The sequence below is a fragment of the Dermacentor andersoni genome, chromosome 3 (genome assembly GCF_023375885.2).
Source record: "Dermacentor andersoni chromosome 3, qqDerAnde1_hic_scaffold, whole genome shotgun sequence".
Taxonomy (NCBI): domain Eukaryota; kingdom Metazoa; phylum Arthropoda; class Arachnida; order Ixodida; family Ixodidae; genus Dermacentor; species Dermacentor andersoni.
This window is the reverse complement of record NC_092816.1, coordinates 192,449,478-192,471,964: the sequence shown is the minus strand read 5'-3', so window position 1 is coordinate 192,471,964 and position 22,487 is coordinate 192,449,478. Positions and strand designations below refer to the sequence as shown.

Sequence of the window (22,487 nt, the reverse complement as noted above, 5' to 3'; positions counted from 1 at the left end):
ACAGCCATACTTTCAGTAGCGTGGCAATGTCATGCAACGTTGGATCGTACGTGTAGGCGCGAGAATTGAGCATAAAGTGCTGAAGACACATTAAAGTCTGCCGATGGGCGATAAAAGTTGGAGAATTTAGCATTAACGTTACAAGATCGCGAGCGGCCGCGTTATTAATCGGGCCACGCTGACCGGCAACGTCAACGTCAACAGTGGCGTAATGCAGAGGACGACTGCTGTCGTCGTCGGTCATCACATCGTTATGTTTTATGCCCAACATAATGTGACCGGAATTGCCTATAAAGGATCTGCAAAAATCGTCGTTCATACGCATACTGTACATGGACCAAAATGTTAGGAAACACACAAACCAATCTGCCGGAACGTCGCTCGGAATTTCTACGTCATCGTCGCCGCCAAGCGACTGATGGTTCAACATTAAGCGGGTGTTTTCACTAAACACATGATACTTATTGTTACGCGCATTTTTATGCACTGTATACATCTGTTTACTATTGACCACCTTATATTGCGCGTTGGCGACCACAAATACGTCCTCTTCGAGCACGCAATATTTATTGGCCAACGCAAGCAATGTGCTAGCGCTGAGTACTTCAAATAATTCTGCACACGCGTTCACGTAATACTTATCCGAGAATAAAGGCGTCGTATTTGTCAGACCAAACAAATCGTGGCGACCCATTGGAGTGCGAGAATCGATGCGGATAGTTTCGTGAAGAGTGTACATCACAGACATATTCGGAGCGCTGCTGTTGCCGCCGATGCTCTCAAACGCGACTTTGAGTTTCCCAGAAGTGCTCAGATCGTTGGCTGGATCATCTATTACAATCAACGGTGGAGGTGGATAAGCAGACGTGATAGGAGGAAATACGACTGTCGAGTATGCGCGCACAAAATGGCGAGCGTTGCGACCGCAGACGCAAACCGTAAACAGCCGACCGAACCATTCCAGTAACAAGAGTTCGTCGCGTTCGTGCTCCCATTTGTCGGCACAGAGAAAGCGAATGATGCGACCAATCTCCCATAGAATGGGACCCATACTTGTTGTTGCACTGTTGTTCGAAATGCGCACAGCTTCATTGCTGATTAAATTGCGATATGCATAGCGCGTACGCGAGGTCACCATGGTTTCGTTTGGAGCAAAGCCAGACTCGTCGGTCCACATTCTGACGTTGACAAATTGTTGTTTCTGAGAATCCACAGTTACGAATAAACACTTATCTATGACGGATGTCACGACACGTGATACTTCCCGCTTGACGCTGGTGGTCGTCTGCTTTTTCTCATCATCGTCTTGACAGAAGCGAGGCCACCATTCATCAACAAACTCAAGCATCGTGCGTGTTATCTTTTCTGACAGCTCGGTATCGTGTTGCAGCACGGCCACGGAACTTTCCGAGATCACATAGTGCCGCAGATGCTGCTCGCACCAGTAAGAACATAAACTACATAGCAAACATTCGAGGTCAGCCTTGGTGGAGAGAGGAGGCTGTGTGTATAAAAAGCCCTCGTCGACAGCGTTGCTGCACCACTTCGGCCAGGAGGCAGCAGGCATGATGCTGTTTAATCTACTGTCGTTGTTCGCTATTATATCAGTGGTTGCTTCTTACGATCCTATTAACGCGGTAAAGAGTTATATCAGCAAACATGGAAGCTATGGAGGCTTTGGCGGTACAAAGTACGATTTTGACAACTACGAGTACACCGACATAGAGGGTGAACCCCTTGTCCACCTCAACGAGTAAAAGAAGAATGTGACAACGAGTACTGGTACTCGTTGCGTAAAAAGAATGTCTGCAAATCCAACACGTGAAGTTGTGTATGCTGCTTCGCTAAACAGTTAACATTCCTTTAGTACTTAGCTATGAGAGACATTGCATTTTACACGGAAGAAAAATCTTGGTGTTTGGTGTCAACATGTTATCCGTGTTAGAAAGACACTGCCCAGCAAAGCTGCCGTCATTATTCTTATTAGTCTGGTGAGTTGTTTTAGTTAAATATGGCCACTTTATTAATGCGTAAAATAAATAGGTGCGCATTTCGTATGAAAAAGTTAGCTGCTACTTTCACCGCTTCTGAAACAGGCCCCATAAAATTAATTTCTCACGGCTGCTAACACGACGGCACATCATATATAGAGTATTTACATATATAGTTAATTCACAAATACCATAGTAGCTGTCACCTGAAAGAAAAGTTTCATGGTTAAAATCAAGAGCCAATCAATTGCAAGCGATGAAATGTTTCCCAGTGGCCCTCAGCAGGCTTTATTTAAAATATGGCACACCCCTCACGCAATGGGAGCAACCGACTGTCGTTATGGCGAGGCACGCATTGTTCGCGAAACCCATCAGTTCCCTACAACGTCGAATCAAAACCATAAACAGTGTCAATTGCAATGCCTAAAGTATACTCGAGGTACTACAGTGCAGCTTAGGGTGCCTAGAAAAGGAAAATTCAAGCACCTTCTTCCTCACCATGTTTCGATCCAGCGTTGTTTAATTATAAACGAAGAACTATTTGCTTGGTCAGTACAAAAAAAAGAACCTCGCGAACCTTCATTAGAAAGACACCAAAAGCCTTGCATATTTCACTTGATTTTGATCCTCCAGCAGTGAATTATGATGTCTTCAATATGTCCCATATCACTAATGAATAACGCTTTGGATTCTTTCTGGCTGCAGCCATACAGCCCATAAGGCATACATATTTCAATAAAATATTTGGGCCGAGCAGCCTGTGTCAGTTTGCCAAACAGATTCGTCATGTATATTCCTCAAGAAACAAACAGTAAATTGCTTAAGTAAGTTGAAATTGTAGCGCGAAAAAGGGAATGTATATTGGTACATTTCTTTTCGTATTCTGCAAACAGCTGTAAGCCTCAATTAGCTTTACTTCAAATTACTGCCATTTAAAATAAAGACGAGAAGAATTGCTTAATTTTTAGAAGCAGTTAAAGAAGCAAGTGGTGCTGGTAGAATCTAAACTGCAGTGTTAAGTGCTTGTGTTACTGCCGAGAGTTTCTGTGAAGGAATGCTAAAATTCGATATTATATCATGAACTACTCGTCATCAGCAAACCTGTTTTAGCGGATTAAAATCAAGGCAACTGTTGCGGAAGTCATACATAGCCAGCGTTTCTGACATACCTGTCACACCGCAGCAGGTTTGACATCATAACTGGATTTTTATATGCTATGTTTTTGCAGTTGTCGATTGACTCATGAAAAACCCTGGGCTGGTCTAGTGTGTGCTCCTTCGACTGGCACTGTAGCGTTGCCTTTGAGAACTGTATTGTCGTCTCAGAAATAAGCTCTTTGAATAAATTTTAATGAACTAAGACGTCTTAAAGATATACCTCAGACGACCGCCATAAATATACAAGCAGAGGGAACGAGAGCGAACAAACGAAAACACTGCAGAAGGCACCCGGGCACCGCCTGAACTGCAGCAGACAACAGGCGTGAGTCCATGCCCTGACGTCATGCGAGTGGCGCTCGCAGTGCCCCTCTAGTTCGTTCTCAGGGTTAATATCAGTTATAACAATGAAAAGCTGCTGCACCATCAACTTTTGTATGATTTCTATGGAGAAATAGCCCGCTTACTACAGTGTCCCCATGGCGCATTATCGGTTATAACGATGAGTCTGGCAGCTGGGTGTCCATGCCGAAAGGTAATGGAATGCGAAATCCTTGAAAGAAAAAAGTGAAATGCGAGCTGCTGTATGAGCCGCTGTAACTGCTGCTCCGCACTTCTCTCTATGAGAGATGCACGGCAGCCTCACACGCATCTCTGCTGTCGCCCTTCCACCCCTCTAAACACGAATGGACCGCCCCAACTGCGCTGACAACGCTGCCCCCAGATTGCTCACTGGGCCCTCATTCTGCGCGGATTAGGTTGCTGGTGCTTGCCTTTGTTCATTGCATCGAAGTTGTTCCTGGCCATGTAGTCTCTCAGCCTTGTTTGACTAACCGCCGAAACGGAACATAGCTGATCCGCCCGCTGATCATCGGCAATGTATGAAGTTGCCGGGGAAAAGAAAATGCACTGCTATAGATTTGGAAATTAAGTGCCTCTAACTGATGGGGTGATTGTCGCGAACATGCTTGCATCGGATAGCGACAGTGTTGGCCACGATGGCAGCACTGATGCGGTAGAGCCAGCTGCCTCAACAATGTCCATATGGGAGGTCCTGTAGATGATTCAGTCCCTCATGGGCTTGTTCTTGCGAGGGACCTTCCGCTTCACTATGTGGAGCATCTGGATGCCTTGGAGAAGGATGTCGGCAAGCATCACGTAAAGCAAGCAAGGCTGACGGACATGCAGTTTTTTTGTGTAAGCCAGAGAGAAGTACGTGGTGAGATGCTTGTGGCGATCTCATCCCAGCATTTCTTCTGGATTTCTCAAACTAAGATGCTGCCCCGGCAACCTTCCAGCATTTCTTAAAAAGCGCCCTTTCGGGCCACCAAAGCGATGCCTCGGCAGAGTTCGTATGTCACTTGCTGCCCGTGACCCCTGTTTGCAGTTGTTAGAGCAGTGCCATTCTTGAACACAGACAGCCGCGGCTTGTTAACAACGCGTGATCGCAGCGTGCAGGAAGCAGAGTTAAATAGTTAAACGAGTCAACACAATCAGAAGCCAGATGATGGAAGGTGGTGGGGAGGAGAACTGGCCTCCCCGCCATTATAGTTTTCTCGGAACAGCTATGCCATCCCCCATATTGATTTCTTTTTTTCATGCAACCCAGTTATAAGAATTCTTGGTTATAACAATGGAATTTTCATGGTACTTGAATATTGTTATAAGTGGGTTCGACTGTACGTGCAAAAATACGGTCAGTGCTTCCAGCACTAACCAGCTCCAGTTTTGCAATTGCAAGTAATGTAAATTAATGCACTGTAATGTAATTCATTAAAAAGTTATTTAGCACATTTTACTTTATCAGTTGGTGATTGTCACAGATTCATAAATGTCCATGGCTACTCGTAACATATTGCTCTAAAAAAAGGCATTTGAGTCAAACTTAGGCATGACAAAGTCACCTCTGTCACAAAAATGCCTTCTTTATATCCTACATGCAGCACATATTCGTCACGTGCCGGTACTGACAGGGAATAGTTTGTTTACTTCATTAGACTGAAATGAATTCTAGGGTTTGACGAAACTTGTCTGGTCGGGGGTTGGTCATGGCACCAACCAAAGAAAAAAAGAAACAAACAACATAAGCCTTACGGGAGCCAGAATGTCACTTGTTTCTTTTATACTATAATTACTTTGGTCAGTGTGCATTATTCTGTGCTTCGTTATATCTGGTAATTAGTTATGCACATGTTTCTTCCACTGAGGTTTGATTGCACGGCCTTTCCCTTGGACAGCCAAGATGCGGCCCACCTTGTGGTCGGCTGTGTTGGCGAGCGAGCGTAGTACCCGGGCCAGTGTGGCTGGACAGCGGCTGCGGCCCAGCACGTACAGCAGCAGTGGCAGCACACTCGGGCCCTGCAATGGGGTCACACACGGTCGTCTGCAACACACAGGCCAGCGTAGCATCACCAGTGAAACGCCATCGCAGCTTTCTGCTGTGAATTCACTGGCCCGTTGTTGAACAATACGGCATCTTGCACTCGCTGCTATTCACATGGTCTGGCGGACTTGGTTCCCAATTTACTTCAACCTGACATGCTCTGTTATAGACAATGGTCTTGCTGTGCTTTATTTGGAAAGTGATGCTGATCTCCAAGAGTAGCTGCGATGGTCAGAGGCCTAGACAGGTTCTGCTTGGTGACATGTCCAATGTTCTGGCTATGAAGGAGCCATGTCATAGTAGCAGAAGCACAAGTGCCCTCTTCTTTTTCACATTGTTAAACAAACCCAGTATGTACGCTGGTTGTTTTTTTTTTTTTCTTTTTCGTTTTAAGACTCAGCTGCAACAGAGTGCAAAAACCTTTGCAACATTTCAGTACTCAATGGCCCAGTAATTTACTCAGCTTATTCACTGCATTTCATTGGCTTGCTACCGTAGAACTACCAGGTTACTAGCAACAATTTTTATCAATCTAAAGCTAGGGGTGTGCGAATACCAAATAGATTTCAAATCGAATATAGAACCAAGTCAAGAAAGAAAAGCCAAATATAATATCCAGTACCACAAGGTATGCTGCTTACAAATTTGGGGCAAAAAACTCCCAGAGAAATAAAATACTTCATAATACAAAATTTGAGTGTAGCTCTATACTACGTGTTTTCATTTGGCAATGTATTGACTGGTATGGACAATCAGTTTCATACGGCCCATTGAAAACAGCAAAGTTTGGCTCCGCTGTCTCCCTTATCTGGAGATCGTGAGAGCCACCACGTGGGGCCAGCATGTGGGCGACGCGTGGGCCTGATTCAGAAGCCGCCGCCAACAAACTTCCCAGACGACGTGCGCTACTCTGGTGCCATCTCACAGCCACCGTCATCACACTATGCCTTTTTTTTCACACTTTCATCATGCCCTACGCCACTTTACACCTCATGGTTCAGCTGCACCCTCCTCTCTGCTTTCCTCCTCGTGCCTCTTCTCTCTTGCCCCTTTTTTTATCCCCCCCCTTCCTGTACGCCACATTCACTCTCGTCTTTTGCTGCGCTCGTTGGCTCGGTTACACCGGGAACGCCGACACTTGCCACAGGAACGGGTGCCAAGGAGCTGCGCTCTAAAGACACAATGACGGACATGCTCGGGAGTCTCCTAGCATTGCATAACAATAATGTAGCAAGCTATCGGTAATTTGGTACACAGAAATCAATATATACAGTACAGTCTAGTTTTATTAAAGGGGACCACAAATGAATGCACCAGCATTGACTATAGCTCAGTTCTAATATTTTTCTAGTATTCCAATATATCTTTATCAGCAAAGTGTCAGTTGAACAGAATGAAGGGAGTTTCTTTTTTTTCTTTAGCATGAAGCTAAATAACTAGTGATGCTATGTTGTACTGAATACCAATGAGATTCTCTGTTTCTTAATGGAGCTGTGTTTTATGGCAATGTTTATTTGCATAGCGAGTTTTGATTTCCAGTTTTCCTCCAAGATACAGAAGAGCTTCCTCATCTTTATGGCAGGCAAGTTAATGTAAGGTCAGTCTGCGCGACAGACGAAAGTGTGGACTGCGCATTACATGACAAGATCACCACTCCCAGTGTAGCTATCATTGGTGCTGTGCAGGTCAACCATCGTGGGCACTGATGATATAGCAGACAGCTTTTCATTTTCAGGTTCAGCGTGACTTGCCACCTGTCGAAGATTATGAAATTGGAAAGGCCACGCAAAGACTGCACGACCTCCTCGCCACCGCACCCCCCACTTCTCTTTCTCTCTCCTCATCTATCTATTACCATCTGTGCAAATGAATCCAGCCGGGTGGTCAGCACACTTGTTACGTGACACTTTCATGGCCACCTTGTAAATTGTAGTCTTGTGACAGGTTGTTCGAAGCTACACAAAGAGATTAATGTGCATCTATGAATGGCATTGGGAATGAGAGGCTGCCGTCCGGTGTCGCAAAGATCGTGGCCACGAGCAACTTCATTCCCAACGAGTACACTTGTGTTCGTTCGTAAGGTGGTATGTCGGCTTTCCGACTGCTGCGCGACTGCTGCAAATAGATCTGTGTCGATTCAGCACCATACTGTAACTTCAGTCACCGACACGCAACGAAGCAGCGCCAAGTGCTAATTAGGCCTCATGGCCTAGGCAGTGCAGCCATGACAAATATTCGCCACTGGCTGATCTGGTAACGGGCCACATGTTGTCACAGAATGGTTGCCGCTAACATCTTTGTACGGGTGGCTCATTGCGAGATCACGCGTACGGGTTAGACTATTGGCTGTGTTGAAGCAGCCTTAAGTTCATCACCTTTTATCCACTACAATCCCCATGCTTTCCAGTAGCTAATTGGCCCGATCTTCACGCATGCTATCACACTTTCCAAAATATACTCAGCTTTCTTTGTCGTTCCCTCTGTCCACATCATATTAGTGTTTAGATTCGTCCTGTCGACCTGGGCGAACTTTGCACTGATCAACAGAGACAGCCCCAGACAATGCATGGCTGTTCTGCAAATTGCAGAGTTTGGGCACTGTGTGTTCAATCCCCGCATCGGGCCACCGCAGGGGAGTGCACACATAATAGGGGCTGAAGCACTCGCAGAGACAAAGTCCGCATCAACCAGGGTGTGCTCGGCACTCAACCTCATCCACGTAGTGTGCTCGGAACTTCTTTTGCGTCGACAACAACGAAGTGAGGAGCACAACTGCATGACATCGAGCAATAGGCACTCTGCGATACATGCAGTGTGCGGCATTGCGTGGGTCTCTACACCAAATATATTGATTATTCAAAAAATCAAAGTTATTCGATCTATGAGTTCTACTCTCACGCATTCCCACAGAGTCTAATTATTCAAATGTTCAATATTTGATTCAATTTGGTGATATTCAAGTATTTCCCACACCCCTATCAAAAAGCAACCACTAAAGACTAAATGTACGGCTAACAAGCACCAGATATCTCACACGTGACAAGATCTCATAATGGCACCAAGCGATGAGTTACAGTTGTTACATATGAGCTACCGGAGTCCACGCATTAGAAAGCACTTTTTTTATGCACCAAGCCCTTTCTAAGTCTGTGGCTCTCGGCAAATGAAGCTGCACTGCAGCAGTCAGGTGGAACCAAGTCGGCAATATTATTTTCGTGGTTCAATTCCATCCACTATGTACCATAAAAGCACTGCCACAGAATCTTGCATGCCCTTGAGAATATGAACAGCCAGGAAAAGTGGAAGCAAAACAATGATGCCCATATTCCCATGCTTGTTGATTCTGTGGTCGTCAGGCATTCTTAGCACAAATTTGCATGCGAGGCAGAACCTGACAATATATGGTACATTACCTTAACAATAAGAAAACACTATTCTGTTATGCTGCCTGTGTGTGGCACAGCTGTCTAAAAATATGAGTTAGTGGTCACAACAGTTCTGTGCAATGCCATGGCTCATCTCTGACAGCATTATTTTCACTAAAAAGACAAATGACAGTGACAGCTCGCCAGGTGGATTGGTCACAAGGGGACTGGTCAGCAAGCCTTATCTTAGCCTAATCTTACAACTGTTCTTGTAGTTTAAGTAAAAACAACTGTGTGGTGCAATTAACAAAATTATGTGAAAAGGATCCAAAACATAGTAGAAGTATCATCAATTGTGACCGCAGGTGCCAGTTTGAGTCAAATGTGGCAGACCCACCAACTGAGTGGACACGTTGACCTCCTTTCGGAGTGCGTCCAGAGCTAGCTGCGCCTCGCTCGGTGTCCTGCTGCCCACCAGTGCGGAGGAGGCCACCAGGAGGCCTAGCAGGGCCCCATCGCGGCCAGCCAGCACACCGCGTAGGCCACGCCAACGCTCCAGGCACACCTGCACACAGAGCACATCAATGGTACTCTCCTCTTCAGGCTCGGCAATAAGGAGTGTAGTATCTGCATGCATTACACACCACTTCATTCAGTCTGGCTGAAAAAATTGATAATATTCAAGCAATTACCTGAAGCGTACATAATAGAACTGTCCCCCCAACTTTCATCACAGCCCAAATCACAATGGGGGAACAGCCTCCAGTTATCCAAACACATAAAGAGACAAGCAGTGCTTAATTTCAATGAGAGCTCACACCTACACCTCAAAAAACCAAAAGTAATCTTGAAATGCCACAATGCAATGATGCATGCTCTGGTGCATTCAGAAGACTGCTTTTTAATGTTAGCTTTACGTATTGGAACACAGTAGACTTCCATTAATTTAGCTCCATTTAATTCCACCTTTCAGTTAATTCAATCCCAAGCGAAGATCCTGGCTGGCACCCATGTATTTCTATGGGCTCCAACTTTCATTATTCCTAATAACGGCCCTCGCCATATGATTCCAACTTGACTGTTCAGCGTGCATGCACCTGACCCCTATGGTGGCCCCAACAGTGACTCTTTTAGTGGCAGCATCCGTCTTGGTGGAGCTTAGGAGACAGTGAATGCACTGAACACACGTCACCTCCCGTCCGAAATGCCTATTTTCCGCCAGCACTATGCAGATTTTTCTACCAATAATGGTATTGCCATTTGTTGGGCGTGTTGGTAAATTGACTTGGAAAGCATATTTAGCGCCAGCAAACAAAGACAGAAGGGAGACTACACCACAATGCGCTAAATTCAACAACTTGATTTTCAGGAAACACCCACCAACCCATGCACAGTGGCGCCACCTCATCCAAATTTTAACCATCCAAAAAACTCATCTCCTTATCTAAAAAGTCGACCGAAGAGGCACTAACACACGCATCACTATTCCAACAGATGGCCTGAGCATCAATAACCTCTCGCACATCTTTATCTTTGTGCTTCGCAAGAACCCGGCACGACCCATACACCGGCTTAATGTCTTAATGGTGTCTTAATGGTTACCATTAGGTGTCCTAATGAGTTACCACTCATTAAGACACCTTCCTGTCTGCTTGATGTATTTTTTTCCCACAGGACAGCGAAAGCTCATAAACAACAGCTTCTACGCAACCCACTGGTACTTTACGATGATTTGTAGAGCATCCGACAGCTGGCTTACGGTACCGGTCCGTTAACCTACATATTTTCGAGTTTTTCTGGCAATGAAAAGACCACTTTTTCTTGCAAGAAAAACTCAGAATTCTCAATATTGATGACCCATTTTTGGTTAAAAGCTCTGCAGAAATTGTGGATTTCATCAAAGAAAATTCTGACAAAAGCTTATCAGCTTGCTCCTTTGACATAAAGGACTTGTACTACTCCTTGCCTCAAAAGAAACTAACAGCATGCATAGAAGAGTACATAGACGAGTATGGCGTGGTTGCATTTCAAAATTCAGCCGGTTTATCCGTTCAAGGTTTTTTAGATATGCCCTTGATATTTTTTTTTGTGCTTGTTTTTCTACAGTGTGTTGTGGTGTTCTTGCTTATCCTGGTCCCACTAAACCCCACTGTGCAAGGCAAGCAAAAGGGAGTTACCTGTCAAGCCTAAGCCTTACAGACAAAGGCAGCTTGAGAGAACCCTAGTCAACACACTGTATGAAAGTGCCACACGGCTCAGGAACGTAAGCCTGAGCTATTGCAGGCACATGAGCTGTTATTTTGTGCAGTACAAAATTTTTCTTTTTATATATTGTTCTTGAAGACAATCATCCTCTAGATGGAAGCAAGCATGCTCTTTCCTATGGGTAGGTTAGGTTAGGCTTTGGTTTGTTTAGGTTTGTCTTGCATGAACATGCCATCTGGCTCCCAAATCAAAATTTTTAAAAAAATTGCCTTGTCTTCTCTTTTGAGCCTTCCTTACAGTGGGTGAGGCATGCAGGCACCCTGCTGCAAACAGGGCCCCAGTCACGAGAGGATGGCTGGCCAATAGCGTGCTGGGAGTAACGCATGGCGCGGCCTCCTCCTCCTCCTTGCTGCCAACAGTGGTGGCCAGCCGTGCCAGCAGAGCAGCAGCCCGTCCCTGCAACCCCTGAGGCAGCTGGCACAGGGGCAGCGACAAGCAGCGCACAACTCCTTCTGGGCGCTCCCCCAGCAGAGCCTCACCTGCATATCATCATTCATGGCAGTTAATTAAAAGACAAAGTAGACAATGAACAAACACACAGTTACAAGTCTGTCAAAACTGATCAACAAGGTGAAGATAAGTGATATTCGAAACTATAACGAGAGAAAAAATGAAGAAGCCATAAAAATGGACACAGCCTGAAATCAGTGAGAAGGAAACTTGGCATAGGACAAATCAAGATGTATGCACTGAAGGATAAGCAGGGTAATATTATCGGCAATCTCGAAAGTATAGTAAAAGCAGCGGAATAATTCTATACTGACCTGTACAGTACCCAGAGGACTCATGATACCTCCATTAGAAAAAGTAATTAACAGGATACAGAAACTCCTCCTGTAAATAGCGATGAGGTCAGGAGGGCCTTGCAAGACATGAAACGAGGAAGAGCAGCAGGAGAAGATGGAATAACATTCGATTTAATCAAGGATGAAGAAGACATAACGCTTGGAAAACTGGTGGCTCTTTATACTGTGGGTATGCGCGACTCTCACGCATCCCCTGATATGCTGTTTTCCCGCACGGCTCGCGTGGCCTGGCGCCCGCGGCGGTCGGAGTGGTACAAGCGCGGTGCGAGAGATGGCGCGACTGTCGCGCCGCGGCGGGGTTACTCGGGCGCCGAGACACAAGGCGCGTCCTCTTTGGGTTCGGGAAGCAAGCGGGACGGACGTGCCGTGCCGCACCGACCCATGCTTCTGCGAGACCGTCTCGCGTGGCCGCCTTGGACACCGTTGGCGTGACAGTACGCGCGAACGACTAGGCGTTGGGATCCAGCATGGGGCGAACATATTGGCTCGCTATCAGGTCGCGGTAATTTGGACTTCCGAGATTTGTCGCGCGCCCATCGGCATGTTTTGTGGATAGCAACTCGGCTAGCAGGCATCGATCTATGAAAGGTGCAATAAATGCCCTTGTGACTGTTTGCACTACTGTGTTGTCGTTCCTTTGTCCCAAGAGTACGGAGGAGAACCCCATATCTCCCACAATACGAAGTGTCTATTGACTGCAAGAGTCCCAGAAAACTGGAAGAATGCAAACATTATACTAATGCACAAAAGGGACATGCTAAAGAATTGAAAAATTATAGGTCTATTAGCTTGCTTTCAGTATTATATAAAATATTTACCAAAATAATCTCCAATAAAATAAGGGCGACACTGGACTTTATTCAACCAAGGGAACAGGCTGGCTTCAGGAAGGGGTACTCTACAATGGATCACATCCATGTCATTAATCAGATAATAGAGAAATCTGCAGAGTACAATAAGCCTCTCTATATAGCTTTCATAGATTACGAAAAGGCATTTTATTCAGTAGAGATATCAGCAGTCATAGAGGCATTACGTAATCAAGAAGTACAGACTGCTTACGTAAATACCTTGGAAAATGTCTATAGAGGTTCCACAGCTACCTTGATTCTACACAAGGAAAGCAGGAAGACACCTATAAAGAAAGGGGTCAGACAGGGAGACACAATCTCTCCAATGCTATTCACTGCGTGCTTAGAAGAAGTATTCAAGCTATTAAACTGGGAAGGCATAGGAGTAAGGATCGACTGCAAACACCTCAGCAACATTCGGTTTGCCAATGACATTGTTCTATTCAGCAACACTGCGGACGTGTTACAACAAATGATTGAGGACCTTAACAGGGAGAGTGTAAGAGTGGGGTTGAAGCTTAATATGCAGTAGACAAAGATAACGATGAATAGCTGGTCAAAGGAACAAGAGTTCAGGATCACCAGTCAGCCTCTAGAGTCTGTGAAGGAGTGTATTTACCTAGGTCAATTAATCACAGGGAACCCTGATCATGAGAAGGAAATTCATAGAATAATAAAAATGGGTTTGATCGCATACAGCAGACATTGTCAGCTTCTGACTGGATTATCATTGAAAAGGAAGATGTACAATCAATGCATTTTACCAGTGCTGGCATATGGCGCAGAGACTTGGAGACTGACAAAGAAGCTTGAGAACAAGTTAAGGACCACACAAACAGCGATGGAACAAAGATTGCTAGGCATAACACTAAGAGACAGAAAGAGAACGGTTTGGATCAGAGAGCGAACGGGTATATCTAATATTCTAATCGACATTAAGAGAAAAAAAATATGGAGCTGAGCAGGTCATGTAATGCGCTGGTTAAATAACCGTTGGACCATTAGGGTTACAAAATGGGTACCAAGAGAAGGGAAATGCAGTCGAGGACAGCAGAAGACTAGGTGGAGCGATGAAATTAGGAGATTCACAGGTGCTAGTTGAAATCGGTTGGCGCAGGACAGGGGTAATTGGAGATCGCAGGGAGAGGCCTTTGTCTTGCAGTGGACATAAAATAGGATTATTATTATTATTATTATTATTATTATTATTATTATTATTATTATTATTATTATTATTATTATTATGAAAGTTTGGGGAAAGCACTGTCCATAGCATAGTGAGGTTTTCGGTAGCGATGCCAACCACCCACGAAAGAGCCCAACACAGGGACATGACAGGGGTTCCTGCAAGAGAAGCTCTGTCATCGCAAGCTGTACATCGCTTCTATAACAAAATACAGCATAACCAAGATTGGGTAGCCACACAAGGTCAACCCTTGCCGGTAGGAAGCTCAGAAATGAAAAGAAGTGAACAGAGGACAGGAAAGATGAAAAGGCTCGAGAGAAAGACGAAGATTGGAGAGGAGGACAAGAAAAGGCGATTGCCATTGCCGATTTCCGCCAGGTGGGTCAGTCTGGAGGTGTCGCCCATGTGAAGCAGAGGACAAAGAAGTGTGTTGCCTTCACCAAGGGGCCTTAAAATTCCGAACACCCAGAATTGGCTCAACCTCCACGATCCCCCTTTCCCCAGACAAGGCTAAGCCACACACAGCTACATGCGGAAGGGTCCAACCCTTGTGAGCTCAGGTACATATTGTCACAACACAACAAACGCCTGCTGACGCAGATGCCCCTGCGGGGAAAACTGTCAATAGCTTAACTAACTTTTTATTGGGCGAACCTGTGCCCACAAAAGCAAGTTACACACAAAGGAGAATGATAGCAGCAACACAGTCTGCGATCGTCGGAATCTACGTTGGCTTCTATAGATGAGTCATTGAAGGTTCCAGAATAATCATTGGTGCACATGTGTCTTCCAGAAAGTATCACATGATTGTGTCACGCACACAGTCAGATTACACAAGGTTCAGTGACAAAAGTCAATAGATATAACTATAGATAACATCCGAGAAACTTCCGATACATGCAGGCATGTCCTGCACTGAGCAATAACGTTTAACGTTCTTGAGCCGGTCAAAAGCAGCAAGAAAGATAAACAAGTACATGTGTCACTATTAAAGACCACATACTAAGCCCCACGCAGCAGCATAACATACTAAAGTTCTCTTAGTTGAAAATTAGAATCATACTTTGACTCCATGATAATGTGCCAATTCGGTTCAGATACGCTAGAGTGGCAGGCTAGACCAATGGCAGTCTTCGTATATAAGAATTAGCAAGTATAATATTCTAGAGACACTTGCCTCAGTCGTACAATCATATAAATGGCCAAAATGCACCACTGTGTGGCCATTTCCAAAGAGTTGGTGGGTATGTGCATACTATATGGAGTTTATTTGCACAAATGTGCTTCTTGATAGAGACCATAACCATTTATTGGGAAATTTCGAGTCATGTCCATATGATCTAAAGGAGTGGTAAGAATTAGGGGCCTGACAAATCGGGACAGCCAGCAGGTATGGATTGCGATTCATCCCAATTCGTTCTTACCATTCCCTATGCCGCCACAAATCACCAATGCCATGCACACAGTGTGCATTTGTTGGCGAGTCAGATTACCAACAAACACAGGTTTATGAATCCAAGATACACCACAGTACGACAGACATGGCAGTTTGTGGGAAAAGGCTCACCACAAGACCGATCGAGTATGCACGCTTGCTAACCGACTAGTGGTCCACCAAGCACGAGCACAAGAAGTTGGAGGAGCAGAGAAACCACACAACCAACCCGTTGTAGGCCATTGAGCATCTGCCTTGGAGAAGGAGCACTCTGCGGAACAGAGCTCGGGGAGAAGGTGATTGGGGGAGGTCACAGGGAGGCCAAGGCATGTCCCGGAGCTGTGTGCTCGTGCGCATGACTCGACTTCAAGAGGCAGAACAATGGTTTGCGCAGGAATGTAGCTCCAACGTGCTAACTATGTCCACACAATATTGCCACTGGGGTGGCAGCTCCCGAAGAAGGAGCTGGCAAATGGCCTTCACCATGCGCAACTGGGGGGTGACGAGCGGGAAGACACCTCGATTCCCACAAACCATCAAGCCAAAAATAGACTTCCACAATATGAAAGTATGCAGTAATTTGAAATTTACTGATAGTATAGGCAGCGTGTCATGCCATAAGTTTTGGACATTCAAGCTAGTAGAAATTTCCATGGAGAGTTATCTTGCAACAGACTCATGATGGCACCTCTTGCACTGCCCCAGCGAGAGATGACGCACACACAGCCCATGGGCCACCTTTTGCCTACTGCTGGGTGAATAAAGAAGTGCAAAAAATTGCAGACAAAGCACAGCAGAAATTGCCATAGTGAATTCACACAGCTTGACCTAAAGTGCTGGAATCACACTGTCAGTGACACGTCATGTGACCTAGTATTTTATGTGTGAGGCACATCAACTACAGCGCATATCGGACTGTGCACCAGACAAACAAAATATACACTCAAACCTTGTTATAATGAAGCCGAAGGGAAGCCAAAGTTACTTTGTTATATCCATTACTTCGTTATAAAAATTATTTCCTTTTACTGCTGTATATGCCCAATGGTGCGCACAATTTTATACATGCAAAGAAGACTATGGCTCTGCGGCCCGTCAAACCTCTATGCGGCTGCCTGTGAGATGGATGGGTGGATGGATGGATGAATAACTTTATTGAGGTCCCTCAGTGCGCGTGATTAATGCACAGCGGGCCGCTCCCACATCGGGACAGAAAGGCTATGCTGCTCCGCCGCGTCGCGACCCGATGGACAACCCAGAGCTGTGCTTCGAGGTCCAAGCTGCGTAGAGCTCGGTCCCACTCTTCGTTGGTGGTCCTGGCCCCTGGCGCCAGGGGGCAACCCCAGAGCATGTGAGCAAGCCTAGCTATATCTTTACAAAAGTGACACACATTGTGAGGGTGCGTGTCCTGAAAGATTTTGTGCAGGAAGGCCAGGCATAGGTAGGTGCCCGTCTGAAGCCGCCTGTACGTGGCTTCTGGTGCTTTATTGAGTGCTTTGGGTGGTAGTGGCATGGTTCTCTTGACTAACTTATAGTGTTGGGTGAGATCGTTGTAAGTGAAAGGGAGTTGCGCTCACTCTCTCATCTTGCCGAGAGGGAGTCCAGGCTCGCACGGTGAGTTAGGTATCGTGCGGCCTCATGTGCCATCTCGTTAAGTTAGGGAGCTCCAATGGTCCCATGTGTGCCGGAAGCCAATTGATGTAATATGGGGTGAAGTGTTGAGTACCAAGTATTCTGCCGACAATCGGAGGGGGATGCTCCCTGTTCCAAAGGACAGAATTGCCCTCTTGGAGTCGCAGTATACTAAGCTTTTACCGTCTTCTAGTAGTGCCGCCTGCTTGGCCACCTAAGGACTATCAGTGCGGACTGTGCACGCGTTAATGGCCGTGCCATCTTTGTTGACCACCGCTGCTGCATAGACTCGTCTGCCAAGATATTTGGCTGCGTCCTTAAAGCAGCATGCTTTCCTGGAGGCGGCTGCCTGTCAGAGGAGTGCTTTGGCTCGAGCAAATCTTCTGTCAATGTTGTGCTCAGGGTTCATATTCCTGGGCAGGGGGGCTGCCCTGATCTTTTTCCTCTGGTCGGGTGTTAACCCGTGGCTGTTACACTCGGTCTCCCAAGGCATGATGCCATGTGAGAGTGAGCCGGTAAATGCGGTTCAATCTCGCGTGTACGAGCGAGGAACATGGCCCAGATGCGTGCCCTCTCTCGTGGCGCGCGAGGCAATGGGTGTCAGGCGAGGAAGGAGGGGTGTACTTCTCCGGAGGCTGCCAGGGTGTTTCGATGTCCTCCTCACCCGCCACTCCGTACAGAGTGGAGACATTACGGCATCTACTATGGTGTTGGACACGCAAATGGCGAACGTCGTAGTAGAAGCCTTCGATGGGTGCCGTAGGGACGTCCTGCAGCACTCGTGTGTCTTGAAAGCAATCTGTGACATGGCCAAAGTGCGTGCCCGCACGGGCCTCATTTTCAAAACAATCTGCAATGTTTGCAGAGTGTGCATAGTGCCGGTAGCTTCGTATGTGCTGTGCTTTCGACGTTTCATTCGTGTTGAAGCGAGAGATGCACGGAGATCAATTGGATCGCGGCTCCTGCCACGATTCCTAACTCCACCGTTTTCACAGACAGTTTCCACCGCCATGAGCGAGATGAGTTCATGTTTACTTGTGTGCGCATGACACCGCGCTGGTTAATTTAGCTAAAACACGTTAACGGGCTAGTTGATTTGAATCTATGGTATAATAGGTAAGTGCAACTGTACAAGGACATAGAAAGAAGCAGACATTCAAAGACAACGCTGTCTCTGTGTGTCTGTTTCTCTCTACGTCCTCATTGAGTCACGCTTACACATTTTATCATTGTTAATTTAGTTAGTAAGCAAATGTTCACAAGTTTATATGGCCAATAAAACTACTATCCTTACTTCGTACAGCTATCTACTAATTTGCTATTGCAATCGGTGCTTCGCCTTTCGTGCGGAACTACAAATTTTTTTAGCACCTCAGTTGCCAGTTTTTGCAACAGCTGCTTTCTGTCCGAATGCAATAGTCCTTTGCTTCCTCTTTCCCCTTGGCTCGCTCATATCATTGTGAAACTGGCGAAACAGTAGTGCAGCCGAAGAGAGCAGCTAGCACACTGTGATGCGAATGAAGTCTGTCGTGTTTGAGCAGCATGTGGCACACAGCACGGTGTGCCAACTAAACAGCTGGGGCAGTACTCTATGGTGACCTTCAAGAGTTTCAAAGATAGCTTCATTTTCATGAGATTTTGCGACCCTGTCAAAGTATACTGCCAATAGAGCTTCAAACAGCCAGAAACACTGTCACCTGTATACGCGGATACACTTGGCCCACGAAAGTGGAACTATTTGATCTGCCGTTCTCTTGGGGTCCCACAGGCTCTACGGCTCTGCTGTGTGAGCAGCCTGGCTTGGCTTGGCTGGCTTGTGTCCTCCAAAATAGCACCGACGCAACCTCGGAGGTCACACCTAGCTACGTCAACCAGCTCAGCACACCACAGTGAGACAGAAATGCGGAGGCAATGGCATTTTGTGCACCATGCGCAAGCAGCGTCATCAATATGTGGCACAGAGCAGCTAGTTATGGCCTCCAATTTTGCGATCTCAAAGTGTACACCTTCAAACCTAGCTTTGTAGCTACATGCTGTAGCAAGAGAGAAGTGCAGCAAGAAAGAAGTGCAACAAGGCAGAAGTGCGACAAGAGAGAAGTGTTGCTGCTGCGCAGCCACAGTGCACATGGCAGTGAAGAAGACCAGTGTTGCTCAACGACACATTCAAGGCAGGAACTTTGAACTGCCGTGCCAAACGTGTACTGAATGTGGTGGAAAACTATACACTCAACGCACAACAGTTGGCATCTCTTGGTTTCGGAGCAAATCCTGTTTGTCATATCCACTGGCAGGACAGTTTTACTTCTTTAAAATGAGGTTTTAAATACAGGGATCTCTATGGTGATTTCAAGGCGAACTGCATTTACTTTTTTACCTGCCATTTCGCTATAATGAGATTCGAGTGTACTCAGTTGGACCAAAATGGTATTACTGCACTGAAATGCAAGACTGAGCAAGTCTCTCAAGAAGTCTTCTATGTTGATTTAAGGAATCGAGGTGCTTTCCCGCACCTCGTCCCCTATCTCGCACATTGTGCATTGCTCAATTTCCGGGATCCACTGCCGTAACGGCCACATGACGGACACAGCTATTGCACCGAAGCTAATTTCGAAAACACTCGCGAAAAAGTCCCAGGCGACGGTGGCTTTCTTGCAGCTAAAGGGTAATTTTAAGGAGGAGAGGATGTGGGAATGCACAAGCATTTTGATATTCTTGGAATGCCCGTGCGTGGTTATCACACGATGATCATGTGCTCACTTGCGAAGGGTAGCGTGGAGACAGTACCTTTCGCCACTCCCGCTGCTTTTCATGCCTGGCCGCAATGCTGCAGCCAAGGCACCCCCCCTCCCCCCGTTCCCTCCTTTCTCTCTGAACCGGCAACATGCCCACTCCACCACGCGGGAGGAACACTGTTCCTCCGACGTGTTTTTGTCATTCGGCTGATGTCATGAGCCAAGAAAGAAACAGGGAAAAGAAGAAAAGAACAACACAAGAAAAGGTCAACAAAGCACGATGTGGCAGTGGAAGAGATAAATAAGGAGAAGTGAGAAAATACAAAAGTGTATGACTGAAAAGGACAGAAGATATCAAAAAAAAAGTATAAAAAATGGACCTGGGCTGTATGGCCAAGGCTGCGAAAGAACACATAGCAGAAGAGAACAGCATAGCTACGCGCTGGGATGACAGGAAAGATGAATTGGAGGCTGGGCTGGACGGCTGGTTCGTGGAGACAGCGGCAATGCAGTGAAGGCTACGCTTCAGCTGCCACGGCTGCAATGCATGAGCTGAGTGGGCACTCCATCAGAGACCTCAGCTACAGGCTGACAGCACCGTTTCCAAGACTCCCTGCGGCTATGACCCTCAGGCTAGCGGAGTCAGCCAGACGATTCAGGCGCCTTGGTCAACCCAACATCCCCACCCCCGGACCAGGTCAATCGTGGAACGAACGGCAGAAACAGCGACGTTGAATCAATGATGCACCGGCAGGCCCAACAAGTTTTCGTCGGAAGCAGCGATGTCTAGGTGACGCGGCAGCACCGGTGGACTCGATGTAAATATTTCGAACTTTCTAACACAACCTGTGTGAGAACTTTAGAGGATACGTCCAATTAATTTGCTCTGTGAATTGTTTGTTTCTAATTAGTGTGGTTTGCTGTGCCAATTGGTGCATGATGACAGTGTAAGGGTTTCCAGCAAATGCAGACACGAGCACAGGAAACAGAAACACACAGGACAATACTGGTGTCACCAGCATTGTCCTGTGCGTTTGTTTTTTGTGCTCAGGTCTGTACTTTGTGAAACTGCCTATACTGTCGTCGTTTATTATGGTTTGCTATTTGGTTTGTAGTGTGTGTTTATCGACGATAGATTTGCTTTCTTTTTATGCTCATGCCCCATAAAGGCTTTTCCTAACCCAAAAGTTCCTTGCATCGTGTTTAACACCTTGACAACTTCACAGCTGATGAGCTTGCGACTGGCCACAACTCAACTGAGCCACAGAGACTGTCACATGCCGTTCCCCTGCAGCACCCGGCCTTTGGGAGCGATTGACCACCCCAGGGCCGGAGCGCAGATCCACCCTCGGTGGATCTGCGCTCATTATCAGCCTCTTGCGGGTTTCCCCTATTTAGCCGTTTTCACCTCAGCCATGTGCAACATTCTGCCTCTGTGGTTTCATTTCTCTTTGTTGTTGTTGCCACTGTTGGTGTGTATATAGGAACAGGACAAGTTACAGACTTGTCCTGTTCCCATAGCCTGAACCTGTCATGGTCGCAACTCACTGTGAACTGCGCGTTAAGGGTCACAGCTCTGACTGTTAGGGCCGCTGCAAGAGTGCTAGTGAGCAACTGCCGCTCCGCTGGCACAGTGCGATCTAGAGAAGAATCAAGTCCACACATGCAAATTTGAGTAATGTACCAATAAGGCAACGGGTGTGCAGACAATGCAATGGTGAAGCTGGTGACGGAGAGCTTTGCTCAGCTCAAAATGTGTTGAGTGCCGCCTTGAATGCACACACTCCCCTTAACAGTTCACTCTAATGGGAGCAGCTTATCGGTATACATTGAGCAATCCGGTTTAATATGCATGCGCTTGGGTCGGGACTGGGAGAAATTTTGAAATGGACAATTCAAGTAATGCGGCTTCGTTATAACAAGGTTTTACTGTGATTTCAATGAACTGGTTTCACTCGTAACGAGGGTTTACTGCACCTATTTGAAGTAGTAGCTTAGCGCAAAAAAACCACAGACACAAGGAAGACAGACAAGGACAAGCGCTACTCACAACTGTTTAATGGAAGGAAGGATAGTGCATATGTATATATATCCTCTTGTCACGCATGCGCCTACCAAGCAGAAGAGAAGCCAGTACATGCACATCAAAGGCGGTTGCGCAAGAAGTTAAATTCGGCTTCCAGTAATGTGATCGAAGGCTCACACACACATCTATTTCTATTCTTCCTCAAGTGCGAGCCTGGAAGACGCGTTGCCGCTCCTGCCAAGAATAGTTGTCGCAGAAAATAGAGCGTCGCAACCACACGCGGTGACATGAGCCACCAAATGTGCGCCCTTATCCTCTTTTTTCTTTAGTTTTTGCGCATGTTCCCTTAAACAGTCATTCACACAACGCTCAGTTTGTCCAATGTAAAGCTGCCCACAAGGGTGCAAGGGAATTGCATAAACAACCCCTCTGGAGCACTCAACAAAGGGCTTCTCATGCCTCGTGCGGCAGCCCCGCCTGCTCTTACAGCAAACTCGAGAACACAGCTTCGAAAGCTTGTTGGGCGCAGAGAACTAGCCCAACAGTCAACTAGCCCAACGACCAACTAGCCCAACAGTCAACTCTTCTAGAATTACTGCACCTGATCAAGTAACACATTTATTCCAAAAAGGCTGTCTCCAACGCCCTGCATTTCAC

At 46.4% G+C, this 22,487-nt stretch overlaps 1 protein-coding gene across 3 annotated transcripts in view; it reads right to left on the bottom strand.

Annotated features, from left to right (window-relative positions):
- LOC126524404 (focadhesin) overlaps positions 1 to 22,487 on the bottom strand; it is a 392,101-nt gene that overhangs the window by 273,610 nt on the left and 96,004 nt on the right. For all 3 annotated transcript variants that reach the window (XM_050172727.3, XM_050172728.3, XM_055067287.2), the window contains 3 exons: positions 11,400 to 11,641; positions 9,295 to 9,462; positions 5,403 to 5,507 (listed from right to left, as the gene is read on the bottom strand). In XM_050172727.3, the coding sequence (XP_050028684.1) occupies positions 5,403 to 5,507; positions 9,295 to 9,462; positions 11,400 to 11,641 (515 nt within the window). The remainder of the gene's footprint in view (positions 1 to 5,402; positions 5,508 to 9,294; positions 9,463 to 11,399; positions 11,642 to 22,487) is intronic.